The 16813-nt window shown below is 34.2% G+C and overlaps 1 protein-coding gene across 1 annotated transcript in view; it reads left to right on the top strand.

Annotated features, from left to right (window-relative positions):
- The window catches only part of LOC138703334 (uncharacterized), a 179296-nt gene that overhangs the window by 115979 nt on the left and 46504 nt on the right, over nucleotides 1-16813 (top strand). The window contains exons 2-5 of the mRNA XM_069831132.1: nucleotides 919-1129; nucleotides 5443-5793; nucleotides 10318-10472; nucleotides 16422-16599. Of these exons, the coding sequence (XP_069687233.1) occupies nucleotides 919-1129; nucleotides 5443-5793; nucleotides 10318-10472; nucleotides 16422-16599 (895 nt within the window). The remainder of the gene's footprint in view (nucleotides 1-918; nucleotides 1130-5442; nucleotides 5794-10317; nucleotides 10473-16421; nucleotides 16600-16813) is intronic.

Below are 16813 nucleotides of genomic sequence, written 5' to 3'. Positions count from 1 at the left end.
AGGGATAGAGAGACAGCATACCCGCCAGCAGCGACGATTGCACGCTAGGACAGTATCTTGTCTGCGGATAAGAGACGCTAGCCCGAGCGTGCAGTGTTTTGATGACCGCTGCCCTAGTATATAAATTTAGGAGGCCAACCTCCCCTTTTTTTAGGCGGTTCTGCGGTTTGCCTCTAATGTTCTTTCCTCTCAGTAGAGGGCAGCCCAATCAGATACTTGCGATACTTCTCTGACCTGTCGCCGAAGGTGAGGAGAAGCAATAAAATTATGTTATGATCATGACAGAATGTAGGATTGGGAAGGAAGTGTGTAGTGGCCCTTGTAACTGGTAGACCTACTATCCCAGCAGCCACCTGAGAGACTTGGAAAACCACGAAAATCTCAAATCAGGGTAACCGATCCTTGGGATTGAACCGCGGACCTCCCGAATTAAAGGCGGACGTGTTATCCATTACTACACCAACGTAAAACCTAGAAACTAATCCATCTTAAAGTAAAAGGAAATAGGGGCAATCTGTAAGTATAATAATGTTCACCATAACCATCATCATCATCATCATCATCATCTTCATCATCATCATCAAGAACATATCATAATCCAATAACAAATCGAGGTCAGAAGTTGGTCCGTTTCGTCTTCAGTGTAGATTCTTACTTACTTACAAATGGCTTTTAAGGAACCCGAAGGTTCATTGCCGCCCTCACATAAGCCCGCCATCGGTCCCTATCCTGTGCAAGATTAATCCAGTCTCTATCATCATATCCCACCTCCCTCAAATCCATTTTAATATTATCCTCCCATCTACGTCTCGGCCTCCCCAAAGGTAAATTCTACCCATAACAATATTGTTTGTTATAAATTCTGATCATAGTTTTAGTATATGACCCATTCAAATCTGTGATGCACTTGACTTACAGACGTGTGGTACAAGTGGACGCACTTACACCTATGGAGAGGCACGCGCTCTATCCCGTCGCTTCGCTAACGCGCTGCTTGGGGAGTGCGGCCTAAAGCGAGGTGACGTTGTGGGGCTGCTGCTACCTAACATACCCGAGTACTTAATTGCAATCCACGGAGCCATTGAGGCAGGCATCATCGTAACGTTTGCGAATCCTCTTTACACAGCAGGTGAGTCCTTTACAGCACGCAATGAACCTCCTTAAAAATAGAAAACAGTGGTCACAGAATATCTCCGAGCCTGACGACCGTTACGATAACGACTTCGATTCCTGGAAGCAGACTTGAGAGAGGAAGGGACAGGTGTGGCGATATTATCAGTATGGAAACAAATCCTTCACACTACTGAAATTAAAAATATTTTCTCTTTTAAGCCATAGGCCTATCTGATTCAATTACTTCACTGTAATAGAGGAGCAACATTTAGAGCTGTGAGTAGTCTATTTTTTTCAGTTTTAACATACACGTATAACAATCCGTACTAAAGCATTATTTGTTTGTTTCTCTTTATCTCGTCCTTCTTTCTTTGTGACGTAGGCCAGGCTAGGAGATATTTTGCGTTTACATACACACGAAAACGCAATTAAACCTTGTATTAAGTTCGAGTGGTTGACAATATTGTTTAGCATTGCTGGGAAAAAGTGAAGCTATGTTTTGTATGGTACTTAGTGCAATCATTTCTTAGCGTAGAACTACGCATTCCTCCTCACTAGGTATGAGAGAGGGTACCTAACTATGGAATTAACTGTTCCATAAAAATGCAACCCTCCCTTGTTGTTCTTGTCTTCTTTTCTCTTTGTATTTCCCATGTTCTCCTTGTATTTTTCTTGTTCTCCTTGTTCTCCTTGTATTCCTCATCTTCTCCTTATATTCCCCTTTTTCTTCTTGTATTACCCTTGTTTTGCTTGTACCGGTAGGCTTTCTAGTCCTCTTTGTATTCCCCTTGTTCTCCTTGTATTCCTTTGTTCTTCTTGCATTTTCCTTGTACTCATATTCTCCTTGTATGCCCTTTATTCTCCTTGTATTCTCTTATATTCCCCTTCTTCTTGCATTCCTCTTGTTCTCTTTGCATTCCTTTTGTTCGTCTCGCATTCCCTTGTATTCCTTGTATTTCCCTGTTATTTTTTATTTCCGTTGTGCTCCTTGTATTTCCCTTTTTCTTTGTATGTCCTTTGTTCTCCATGTATTCCTATTGTTCTTATTGTGTTTCCCTTATACTCCTTTCATCCTTCCTATACTCCTTGAATTCCCCCGGTTCTCTCTGCATTCCCCTTATTCTCCTTGTTCCACGTTCCCTTCCACTTGAAAATATGCAGCATAATAAAGCTGTGCACCTGCCTACAGGCGATAATGATAACACTCACACGTAGTTCTATGTAAAAATATGCAGCATAGTAAAGTTATGCCCCTGTCGACTTTTTCAAAACATTATTATTTAGAGACCACAACGTAATGATGCACCAATGCATCAAGGTGCGAATTAGGATTTTTGATGAGGAGGGTTAGAATCCTAGATAGAGAATACCATACATATTATTATTATTATTATTATTATTATTATTATTATTATTATTATTATTATTATTATTATTATTATTATTATTATTATTAGCCGTATCCCTGCGCTTTGCTGCACCTGTTATAAATAAATAACCAGAGGACACAATACATCTACATATTATGCCGAACACATAACTAATGCTTACCACACATACAATAACATAAATACAGACATGAAAATTCTACACATACAACCCAAAAACCAAAAACTCAACACACTAGAACAATATGAAATATACAGACACACTAAAACACACCCTAATCAAATTCTCAACACACAGATCAATTTCAGGACACACACACTATTTGACACAACTCTTCATCACACGAACGCACCCACACAACAGGCAGCGAAGTTGAGATCTAGTAGGCTCTGAGGATGGTATCGAATAGCACCGAAACAGCTGTAAGCCGCACATGCTTACATAATTAACACGAGTAAGATCGCCATTTAATCAATTATTTATATTCAAGTGTTAAAAGTAGTGTACGAAAGATTCAACATGGACAATTATTTATATTCAAGTGTTAAAAGTAATGTACGAAAGATTCATCATGGAAAATAAAATATCATTGACTTAAATCTGTTATATTTCCAAATACAGCTTTGTTATTGTTAGTTAATAATTAATTTATTATAAATTATAAATCATTTGTTCCTTAATTACTTTCAAAGTTGTATTTAGAACTATGAATGTAACTGTTATTACCATGCAATAGGTTATGGAGTTGTTCGATTAATTCTACTTTTAAGCTTGGTATTATGTTAGACCTAACAGCGTCTGAAATAGAATATATTTGTAAGAACTGAAGGTTGTTTACCCTCAGCTGGAAGAAGGTTTTGTCACCAAACGATACCATTTGAAATGTGTTGTACTGCCCTATATTATTTAAAACATGTTTCATCCGTATATTAATCCGATTGTTGTCCAAGGACTCCAAGGCCGCCTTAAATAAATGCAGAGTCATTTGTTTTATCTTTATTACTCGTATTTTAATCTGACCTTGCCATGATATAAAAATCATTGTTATTTTAAAACGGATATATCTCGCCATAAGGTAATGCAGAATTCCTGCACGGAAATATTATGTACTTCGGTACATCATAGTAATATTAGTCCTATCAAAATTTTGCATAGAATAAAACTTATCGGAAATCGTTTTTAGATAAACTTTTGTTATGTAATATTTTTCATAAAAATCAATAATAAGCGAGCTATTTCGATTTATTTAATTAATGGCTCCTTACAACTCCCCTTTTAAATAAATAATTTTGAATGTCATATAGCCTATAATCTAAGTTACAACGAACTTAATTTATATTCCAATTTTCATATAAATTGGTTCAACCATTATCGCATGGAAAGGTAACAAACATCCAGACCACTGCCTGCTGGATCGCATCCTATAGCTGAGTAAACTGCCTTCTCAATCAAAGTTATTTTGCCGCTAGGTGGCAGGCAGTGCCCACCACTATTAACATTATCAGTATACGCAAAGTCACTACCTGCCATCTAGCGGCTACTCGTGCATAAGCGTTGATTGGGCAGGCAGTGTAAGCAGCCATAGGATGTTATCCAGCAGGCAGTGATCCAGACAGACAGACAGACAGACAAACAAAAATTTCAAAAAAGCGATTTTTAGTTTCAGGATGATTAATTATACATGTTGACACCAATTATTTTTAGAAAATCGAAAATTACCAGAAAAATTTCGGTTACAGATTTATTATTAGTATAGATTATTGTTGTTATTATTATTATTATTATTATTATTATTATTATTATTATTATTATTACGGCTCAACCCTTGGTCGTACTGAGTTGCTTGTCTTGCATCTTGATGATAATAATAATAATAATAATAATAATAATAATAATAATTATTATTATTATTATTATTATTATTATTATTATTATTATTATTATTATTATATCCATGAGCAGACTTAAGATAAAATCAGCGGCGTGCGGTGATGACGTTTTTGGGGAAGCGATTCCATGGAAACACTATATGTAGGCAACAGGTATTGAAGACCAGTCGAGCAATGGCATACATACAGGCACTGCTTCCCTTCATGTCACGCTACCGCACACCACTGGATAAAATGTGAAATTTCTAAGTTATTTGAGTGTTGTCAGTTTGCTGGTGATAATATCTCAATATTATTTTATTTACTTACTGTATACTTTATAACTATACTCGTATTAAAACAATTATAATTTGCGAGGGGGATAGACGGTATCACTGGCAAAGACAGTAATATGAATTTATGAGAGGGGGATTACTTTCCAACAGGGGGAGAAATCCCCGCACCCCCCCCCATTCATTCCCACCCTGAGTAAAACTACAAAGAAAAATTTATATAGCCTCACAATCACTTTACCCACTAAAATTCTCATTTATACCTATATCGTGTAATATAACTCAATTGCTTTGGTAAGCAGCAATCATCCATTAAAAGACGCGAGCAGATTCAGACGTCGTCGTCGTCATCATCATCATCATCATCATCATCATCATCATCATCATCATCAAGAAGCTATATTTTTACTCAGGTGGTGGTGCCATATCTGGGAACTCCCACATTTGAAACTTTCGTTACTGAAATCGCACAGACTTGATCTCGAAGAAAAATATGAGGGAGTAACAGCCCATTTCTTACAGCACCGGTAATGAGGATAGGAGTGAATTATGAAAAAACAGTGTAATAATGGTAAGGAAACACGCAGAACCACCAGAACATTTCCCTAACATAATCAAATTCCACTTGGAATCTCCAGGATTTGATCGTGTCTCCAGCGTGGAAAACCAACTTATGTTAGTTGTAACTAGTGCATAATAAAACTGGTAATATTGTTTTATGTAAAAGTTATAACAGTAGTGTATTTACTAAGTCCGTTTGAAATTAACTGCTGTTTCAGATGAAGTTCGAAGACAGTTCGTGAATGGAAGTGTTAGGTGCAGCATTACTATTCCTCAGCTCTTGCCAATTGTGACGCAGGTGGCACCAACCATACCAGACTATAAGACTACAATCGTGATAGGAATGGACGACCATCAACCTGATGGATCCCTTCTTTCCTTTAAGAAGTTGCTTATTGATTCACTGCCTGCAGATATTCCCAAGGCACATCCAGATGAAATTGCGTTGCTTCCCTACTCCAGCGGCACGACAGGCTTACCCAAAGGTGTTAAACTGTCACACCGAAACCTGGTCAGCAACTTGGAACAAATCCAGCATCCTGATGTTCTGTTGCATCGTCCCACTACAGGTATGCATACAGGCCCTACTCTTTGCCAAGAAATAATTGAGAAGCTCAGTCATGACAATATGCAAAGTTGTGCATGAAACATGTTACTATTTACTTATTTTAAATAAAACATATTTGTTATTTTGAAGATAATAGAAGATAACGTATGGAATGAATCACGAAGTCTGGAAAACTACCCATAAGGTTTGATATGACCTTCGTTTAATCTCAGTGTGTCTTCGAGACATATTTTGACATTGACATCAAATCCAGCGGCTACTCTTCCAGAAGAACTTTGAAATCTTCCAGTAATCTTGATAAAAAATATACAGGGTGTTTCAGGAGGAGTAGTAAATATTTTAGGAAACAATAATATGAACTATTTCGAGTATGAAATTCATATAATAAATGTGTGTCCAGTTTTAAATAGGTGTGAAGATACAGCTGTTTGAAAGTTACGCATAAAAACCTTACAAACTGCATGAAGAAGAGACGAATGACTTACTGATTGCATTTGTTGATTGATTGAAGTACGAAGAAAAGACAACATTGATTATACGTATTGATAAATTATATCAATAATTTACAGCAGTTCAAAGTAATATAATTGTTAAAAAATACCACCACCGACTTCAATGCACTTTTCAACTCTCTTGATAATGTGTTTGAAGTGTCTTGGTGTTCTTTTATTCGTAAAGCAAGCGATCAATTCGTGTCTTATGCTTACTTTTTCTTTGTAGGCCTGCACTCCGCTTTTCATTCATTTCCAGAGACAAATCTAAAGAACTAAGATCTAGGGATCTTAGTGCCCAATGGACTTGACCACCATGGCCAATCCATCATTCGGAGAATGTTAGATTCATAATAGATTATGTGTCATCTGACGGCTGTTATGTGCATGTCATACCTTTCAATCAATAAATCCAACCAATAAATCATTTGTCTCGCCTTTATACATTTTGTAAGAATGTTTATGCGTAACATTCAAACAACTGTATCTCCAATCTCCATAACCTACTTATTAAAATTGAAGACTTGAATTGAAAAACATCCCAAGTTCAAAATTTACCGAATTTCACTTTTTACCTGATGTATTTTGTATAGGCTACCATCCTGCAAAAAAAGAATATCCCAAGCCCGACTCTGAGCCTGTGTTTTTTAATTATACAAATATTCATTTCAATACTCTTATATTGCAAGCCTATGTAGTTTTCTTGCTCTCCTGAACAATTTACTTCAATGGAGTTGGGATGTTTGTCAATTTAGATCTTCAATTGGACACATGTTTATATGGACTGTTTTATTTGGAATAGTTCATACCTCTTAAAATATTTACCATTTCTCCTGAAACATAGTTTATAAAAAAATAAATATGTTATACAAAAACAAACAGTGGCATATTATAATGCATCATCAATAGCCTTCTCTGTAGCTTTTATTTTGCAGAATTCAACCATAACAGTATTGAAGGTAATAAACTTTGTTGTGTTAATACGAATTTTGACAATTTTGGAGGATAAACCTCCTAAAAAAATATCACTCTACTTTCTTAGATCTTTTCTTTGTCATTAGTAGTAATACACAAAAATATTAAACCGTATAAAGCAAATATCGTCACAAAAGGGCACCTTTACAAGGATCTCGAAATAATTACCGTATATAATTTTTTCTGACATTCAAATGAAAGTGATTCCATTTGTTTGTTCCTCCCTAGAATTAAGCAACGATTCCTCATATAAAATGTAGAATTGTTACTACAGTACTTAACTTGCACGACTAAGGGGACTTGTACGTGAACACATAAAAAAAAAAAAAAACATTATAAATATGCTTCTCAAATGCAATAGCACAACATATTTCGGCCATAATTTGTGACAATTTTTACAGCTCTATAATGCATAATTTAGGAAATTTTTAAGATGTTATACTGTATATAACTTATAGGTGCACAGTTTTTTAATTGCTGTGTATTACATACTATGTAAAAATATTTTTAAATTTGTATATAATGCACACATTTCAAAAACATATGAACTTATGACATAAAGCTGAAGTACCAGTACCGGTACTCATATAAGTTAAAAGTGAATAATTATTACGATATTGGTGTAAGAAATTCAAATATTTTTACGGAAATTATTAAGTTTCATTGGAGTTAATTTGACAATCCATTTTTTTTCAACATAACTAACCACAGATACACTAAGGTATTGTAATAGTGTAGTTCAAAGATTATATTATTGAGAACCACTAACCATCCATATATAATTCGTTTTCAATGTGTGTGCACTCAAACTCATATTGGGTGTCCGCTGGTTAGGTTGATTGGAAACAAGCTAATCTAATCCAAGGTCACTGCCTATAGTCGTGCAAGCTGGTAACCTGTGTGATGTGCATGAAGTGCAAACCATATGACTGAACTTATTTATTACTGTTAGCCCATGAAATATTAGGTACCATTAATTCAGAAAATAATGTTTTTTTTTTTTTGGTATGTTTAGTCAACAGTCCGAAGACTGATTGGATCGTCTAAGTGACACCAATAAAGCATCACTCATGAGGCAACAAAGCCAGGAGATAATGGGATAAGGTGGCCAGTTCCTTTCCCCCTCCATTACATACATCGCTATTAGTAACATATAGTTCACTAATCAGACTTAAATTATAACATTATGTAAATCAAATATTAAATTCATTTTTTGTTAATCTGGCTGAAGGAGAACAAATTAATAGATATTTATGTAGGATAATGCGAATCTGCATACATTCTATGCATGCATTAGTTGAAATGTTCAACAACACAAGAGTTTGTGGCCTCCTAGATCTCCAGACCTAAATTCCTGTAGCTTTTATTTGTAGACCTGTAGGATACCTTAAACAAAAAGTAGACCCAAATAATTCACGTTATCTGGAAGATTTAGAGAAAAATATCCAAGTGATTATTGTAATACAGCAAAATGAACTTCAGGATCCCGCAACATTTTCAAAAGGACTGTCGCATGTTTAAGAGAGTAGAGGGTGAACTCTTCGATCGTCCAATGTAATGGCCATTATTTCTAATAAGTAAGTAAGTCAACAAAGTCATTAAAACAATAACTATCACTTGAGCGGAGCAGCGCTTTGCCGATGTAAAATACTGCTGGATCAACATGACTGATGAACACTTGTTATATGCAAATTTAAAACTATTTTTTACATAGTGTGTAATAGTAAGTAAAGAAAAAACTTATGCACCTAAAAATTATGTCTTACACCTTAAAATATTCTTAAATAATCCATTATAACGCTGTAAAAACTACATCAAATTATTACTGAACTTTTTCTATCTCCAGTTTAAATATTAGCAGATTCGCCATGATTTTTCCATGCATTCACGCACAAAACATTAAGTAAGAGTATTATTAATATAAACTTATGTTATACTAACAAATGTTGCCGAAGAATTTAGTTCATTTGAAGGTCCATTAAATTTGTTCCCTGTTATGGCTGAAATGATAGTGTTTGTAGCTATAAATTCACTGAATACGAGCTTGCCCCTCGTTAATTAAATTTTGACTTACCAGTTATTCGCTGCCACAGAGAGTAAGTATGTTTTTCTTTTGTTTTGTATTTTTTTAGCTCCACTGCAGCAATGCCTAGTGCCTTGTTCAATACACATGAACGACGAATTCCATTCCTATAGTGTTTACTTAATTAGCACGGAATAATGCATCCTTATAAGTAGATGATTATAAAGACTTAGTGGGTTTACTAAGTGATGCACCACAAAAGAAATTGAAATTATATTTGAAGCATCTCTTTGAGATTACAAAATATTAGGTAGGCTGTATGGGAGACACAGCCGAAGTTTTATGAGTGAATATCTCTCTCGGGATGGGATGTTGAATTACCCGTTGCATATATACGTCCACTCTCATTTGCATTAAATATGCCTCGACATTGTAAAGAATTTTCTCTCTTCACTCAATTTTACTCGCGAAATTTTCCAATTTAACTTGTTGACTGCTAATTGTTCCTCAATTTCGATCGTAGCTTGGTTAGTTAAGAATCGTTTGACATCATTGCGAAGGTTCTATCACTTCGCATTCTCGCCTTACATTGCCTTGGCTGCTGCATGACCTGCCAATTCGTATCTCAACTTCCCCCTCCCCCTTCCACCACCTGCTATAAATCAAGGCCACGTTGCGCACATTGATCTTTAATCTGTCGATCGCAGTTGCCTTCATTGAAATACGTCATGTAGTTTAGAAATAATATGTGCGACAAAACTCTCCTTAAAATGTGTCAGTCGACTCTGTGGGATGGCACCCTAGTACTGGACTGAACTTAGAGACGTATTTACGTCAAAAACTGTAGTGAGGTTTCCTTCATGTACTTAAGTTTACCCATGTTAAACACGTTCCATCAATGCTTAATTGTTACCTTTCTATCATTTCACCAATGCCAAATAGCCTCTGTAATTGAGACAATAAAATACTGTATAAGCACTAACGAAACATGTAATTTCTTATAGTGGTAATGGCATTACATTTCTCATTTTTACAGAAACAACACAAGAAGTAGTATTGACAGTACTACCTTTCTTCCACATTTATGGATTCAATGGAATATTAAATCCCACTGCAGTATTCGGAATGCACTTGGTCTCCATTCCCAAGTTTACACCAGAAGATTACCTCGCCTGCATTGATAAATTTAAGGTAAAAGACTGAACTGTTATGCAAATTCATGACAAAGATTTGTTGTGTCGTTCGCACTTTGACTTGGCTGAAGACAGAATATATTTAAGCATATTAAATCTAAAATTCGTTTTACAAAAGATAAAAAAGAAAGAAAGAGAAAGAAATAAAAAAATGTGTGCAGCTTCTATGCGAGGCAAAAATTAAACTTCTTAAGCTGTGTGTAACTTAGTAATCTTTTTAAATATCCATGCAATGAGAGAGATAAATTAGATTTATAATGACACATTCATACTCAATGCTCTTCAGAACTTAAAAAAGAAGCAATTGGTTTAAGATAGCTAAAATAAGATATGAAAAATATCAAATTGATTGTTTACAGATAAAATTGTTTTAATATATGCCTATTTGATGCCCATTTTTATTGGATTTAAAGCAGCAGTTCTTAAGCTTCAGAGTTCAAGGATTCCTTAACGCATTAACTTGCCTAGTACAAGTTAAGGTATCTTTTCATGTAATGTAAGCTATTTATGTTTCATTTTACAAATTATTCAAGTTTAGTTTACATACTTAATAAATGTAGCTTCTATGCTCAAGTAGGTAGGCTACTTTGTATAGGATGTCTAGTTCGAACTATAGGCCTATACTGATTCAAGATGAATAGTTCTTGCGTGTTTGTCCATTCCGATTTTTATACTGTCCTTTCCACTTATATTTCTCGCATTTTTAGTACCTTATATGTAGACTATGTTTTTATTTTAATACATCTATACCGGTAACCATGAAGATAGGTGGATATCTTACAAAATTCATGCTGCAGTTTATTGTGGTAACATTCTGCTTCGTCTGTTATTCGTACAGTTCGAAATTTTGGTGCTTCAGTCCATCATTCAGGGAAAAGGTTGATGTTTCAATATACCGGTACTGGTAGTTTTCCAGAATATAATGAGAAAATTCAAAACATTCACTGACAGGAGGAGCCTCTGATATTGTTCTGCAAAAGCATCTGATATCTCTGTGGTAGTAAATAGGATAGACCAAAAAATAAACACACAACTCAATTTCAGAAAACACACACTTTTTGACTCCACATTACACTACACAAACACACGCCCACAGGAAACGCAATCAGAAGGTGCGAAGACCATCCTGTTCTGAGGATAGTCCACAGGCTGAAACTAGTCAACAAGGTACCAGTACCATAACCTAGTATTTAACACGTGAAAGCAATACAAACTTTATTCCGAAGTGACATAGTGTTAAAAGTTGTGTAATCAAAATGTATAAAAAAAAAGTTTTTAACCACTTTCAAATGTCAGATATTTTTTTCCAGAGCCTTGGTTTGATATACTATTTCCTTTAATTTTCCTAAGCCAACTCAGTCCTAAGTGAAATTTACACTCTGTAATATTAACACTGGAAAAATTAATTTTGAGAGTATTGTGTGATGCTGTTTCATAATCTAACAAAATCTTAGAAATGATTAATTACTTTCTACATATTTGGAGACATAATTTCTTCAGGAAGCACCATATGTGGTTATATGTTTAGATATTAGCAGTTGGCAAAAAAAAAAAAAAAAAAACAAACAAGTAACCAGAGGAATATTAAAAGCATTAACACACGAATGTATGTTGAACATTTGATAGAAATGGTTGAGAGCATAATCCAAAGTAGAGTCAGCCAAAACAATGATGTACCCATTATTCATGAGAAAAGTTAGATTTGTTTTACAAGTTATTAACACAATACGTACCGGTACTTTACTGTAGCCGTCCACATAGGAACTGTTCTCCAATTGTGTAGCTACATATTCCGCAGAGGCATATTATAAGGCTTCTTCGATTGAAGAAGGGACAGGAGGAAGCATTTTACAAAGTTTCCTATAAATTGCATGCCTGAACAGATCAATTTCAGAAAAAATAAATAAATCTCAAAATTATTATTTTCTTTAATTTCAAATCAAATAAACTTTAAGGGTTTTGTATATAAATCGCCTATTGTCCTTCTTTTCTATGATGTACGAAATTTTTTTTTAATATATTAAATAAGACAAATTGTTTTACCAACATTTAAAAGTTTCTATTTCTCATGGTATGTTTCACTGTAAACTTTCATAGCTTGTCCTCTGTTAGTTTTGATTATTTCAAAGTCCATGTTTATAAAATCTGAACACGTTAAAATACACACACTTACGTTATGTAAAACTCTAAAAGAACATTTGTTTATAAAATATTAAGGCGTTAAAGTACATACTTAATATAATCTCTAAAAGAGCATTTGTTTAAAATAAATTCGCTAAAATGCTTTGAGCCTATAATGAAGTTACGTTAATTCCCTAATGATTATACAAGAAAAGCAAATGCTCTACTATACACTAAGTACCACTAATGTTATATTTTGAACGTGACGAAATGAACTGCAGGAAGAAAGATCTACAACTCATGTTTACATATTAGCACAATAAGCCATATATGGTGTGAAAGATAAACTCAAAAAATATTTTTTACGGTACTGGGATGTGATAACGCATTGTGCATGTGCATAACTGCATTATTGCCGAGAAAATATATTATGCTGCATTTGTTTCCATGTGAGCTCAGCAGCAAATGGATTTCTGTTTGCTTTAGTTAGGCCAATGAAAAGTTATTTTTCATTCAAACTGCAATAATAATTTATTACATCTAGAATTCACATTAAATTTTGTTACGTATAGTCTGTTTTTTTTTTTTATTAATTGATGAACTAGTGGACTTACTCGTGTTAACACGAGTAAGTCCACTAGTTCATCAATTAATTATATTCAAGTGTTAAAAGTGGTGTACGCAAGATTCAATAATGGTTTTTTTTAATTCAACCCCCTCCCCCACCAGAAACAAATTCTGACTACGCCACTGGTTATACTGCTGTGATTTGATCCCCAGAGCCTCGTTTGTCAAAAACAGGTTGCACCACGTGAAGGTGAGGATGGGATTTGAATAGGAGAAGTTATGGAACTCCTTGCAACCCATGTTATCATATTAACTCGTACATAATTCGACGCCCATTCTATCATAAGAAAGAATTTTCAACCTATAATTACTCGTATTGAAATACAGAACTAATTGAGCTCTTATATCTCATAAAATCAACATTCTGAACATTTTCTGAGATCCTCTTTAATAAAGACTTTTCTAATACGAATCTGTTACAAAATAAAATGATTACTATGTTATAACATACGGGTACTTTCGTTGAAATTTCTCATTAGACTTGTAAACTGTTTTCGACAAGTGTGGTATTTTTCAATTTGTCTCTTCAACTTATTCTTCTTAATTTTCTAATCAATAATATACATTTAGAAGTAGGTACGGTACTTGCTTTGACAACTTATAATAATGGAATTTTGACTTAAATCTTCCTTTTTTATGTTTATTTTCATTTACTTCACGGTAACTGCGAGGTCATACCTCGAATGTCTGCTGGGAATGCTAATTAGATTTTCTATTTTATTGCAATTTATGAGCCAGTAGTAAATGCATTGCCATCTAGTGACTATATCTGAGACATATTCACCAACAGGTCTTGTGAAACCTAGTTATTTTATGATCGAGGGAATCACTAAGGAAACACAATCAGATTGAATCTCTTACAAGAGTCCTTACCCATTAAAATGAATTTGTCTCAAAACTGAATATTTACACTTCTATTTTGAGTTTAATAATAATAATAATAATAATAATAATAATAATAATAATAATAATAATAATAATAATAATAATAATAATAATAATAACACCTTCTGTTCTGCCTGGCCTTAAACCCAACTGCACAACAGACTGAGGACCTTGTTAGCTTGTACTGGGAAGCTAGAAAGAAAATGACTTGATTGTCAGTTCTAGTCATTGGAAAATAAATAAATAGGCTGAATAATAATAATAATAATAATAATAATAATAATAATAATAATAATAATAATACCTAAAATAAGAAAATCAAACATAAATGTTTAACATTTTAATTAAATTTGCGTAATCCTTGACGATTTAAAACATCAGTTCTTTAATGGCTGAAAGCTATAGTAGAGGGTAGCTTCCTGCTGAAATTTCAAACGGTCTGACTACCTCCACTTCGAGGTGGGGCTACCGTATAGGAGTTTTCAGAGGCTGACAAAAACAAATTCAACTAAAGGAATATAAGAACGCAAAATACAGAACTACACTAAAAATAATTTCATCAAAAAATATTGTATATCTTCCTAAGTCTCTCATTTTTCTCACTTTTCTGAATGATTAAAAATTAGTTGCGACAGGCAACAATGTCGCCACATTTCATTAAACATTTCTTATTGTTCTCGTTTCTGCTGTACTGGAATCCAATAGCTTTTGGCACCTTCCGCAATGATTAACATGAAATTTTAATTTGTGGTGTTTCGTATTTTGCGAACTTGTGGCTAAATATCGTCGTTATATAAAGCAAGTGGGCCTAGTGTCGGTCTTGAAGCTTCCTGATTGTATATGTCCAATGTTGTAACAAGAGAGTCGCGAATATGTTATTTGAAAGGGCTTAGCCGACCGAGCTATGACGGTGGCTTGAGGGAGGATAACAAAGAACGTTAGGAACATCCTGTCAAACAAGTACATGGTAGTCAGTAGTAAGCTTACACCCTCAATTCCTCTTCTTACTGATTGGCAAGGTTCGCCCTAACGTTAAATTCAAGGGCAGTAAGTTTCAAATCCACACCTGTGGAGTAACGGTTAGCATGTCTAGCCGCGAAACCAGGTGGCCCGGGTTCGATTCCCGGTCGGGGCAAGTTACCTGGTTAAGGTTTTTTCCGGGGTTTTCCCTCAACCCAATATGAGCAAATGCTGAGTAACTTTCGGTGTTGGACCCCGGACTCATTTCACCGGCATTATCACTTTCATCTCATTCAGACGCTAAATAACCTAGATGTTGATAAAGCGTCGTAAAATAACCTACTAAAAAAAAAGTAAGTTTCAAAACAATAAAAAATATATAAAAAACTTAATTTAATATTGTTACTCACAATCCATGAATTCTGCGTGTCAGTAGGTTTGATAAGTCTTTATTAGAATGGCTCAAAGAATGAGCAAATATCACAGAAACCGAGTATTAGTGTTCGTCTGGATTTGATAGGCTTCTTTTTACTTAGAAGTAGGCCTACAAGGCATACAGAACGTCTCAAAAAACAGACCGACAAATTAATTGCGGTAGTAGCCACAGAGGAAAGACATATGCCAGTGAAGACCTTACAATTCTATTTTAAATATTTTTCAAGTATCATTCTGTGAATTTGTTAAAGCCCAGTTCCAATAAAGAAAGTTGGACTATCTCTGAAAAGCTTAAAGACGGTAAAGCATGTGTTATTTGTAGGAAAGACATTCCCGATGTTTTGTTTCTTTTCACTCAAATAATTTACGCTTTTTAATTTAATACGTGAAAACATGTAAATTCAACCTAATAGTGATTAGGCAGTGTATGGAGAGCAGTTCTCGGATTCCGCGGCGAGTAAGACACTGCCTAATCACAAGTCATGTTTATTTGATATCTCAAGAACTATTTGAGTTAGAAAATTGAAACCTTTTGCTTTTATTATTATTATTATTATTAAATAACATTCCATAAAAATTTGTCAGTTTATTTCTGAGACACTCCATATAGAGACACAATAGTACAGCAATTTCAATGTTATTGTTAAATTATTAACAGAAAAAATTAAATAATAATAATAATAATAATAATAATAATAATAATAATAATCATCATCATCATCATCGTCATCATCATCATCATAATCATAATAATAAATCCTTAATTGTTTGATAGATATCTCCATTTAAAATATCCCTACCAAATTTGATAAGTTAATGGAACATGGGCTGTGAAAATATATCTCGCTGTCTATAATATTTATTTTTATATTATACAGTACTGTACAATTTAAAATATACATTTGAATATGTGTTGCAGCCAACAATCCTGTTTTTAGTTCCGTCCCTTTTGCTGTTCTTGGCATCACATCCTGGTGTGACGAAAGAGCATCTATCTTCCATTGAGAAGGTCGTTTGTGGTGCTGCTCCAGCTACAAAAAACCTTATTGACAAATTCAAAGCTAAAGTCGATAGGGATAATATCAATATCCGTCAAGGTTTGTAATAATATTAATATTGTAATGTTCATTAATTTACCAGTACTAGATAATTGCAATTAGAAAATGTTTTATTCGAGAACTTTAAACATACTAAAAAAAAGTATTTCCGAACATATCCACAAATTGTACTTAGTACAGTCTTCATAGTTCCTAAAACATTTACGCAAGATAAAAATGGCAATACCCAAAATCCATAGCTTTTAGTTGTAGT

This window comes from Periplaneta americana, chromosome 7 (genome assembly GCF_040183065.1).
Source record: "Periplaneta americana isolate PAMFEO1 chromosome 7, P.americana_PAMFEO1_priV1, whole genome shotgun sequence".
NCBI classification, from domain to species: Eukaryota; Metazoa; Arthropoda; class Insecta; order Blattodea; family Blattidae; genus Periplaneta; species Periplaneta americana.
This window is presented reverse-complemented; position numbering and strand designations above follow the sequence as displayed.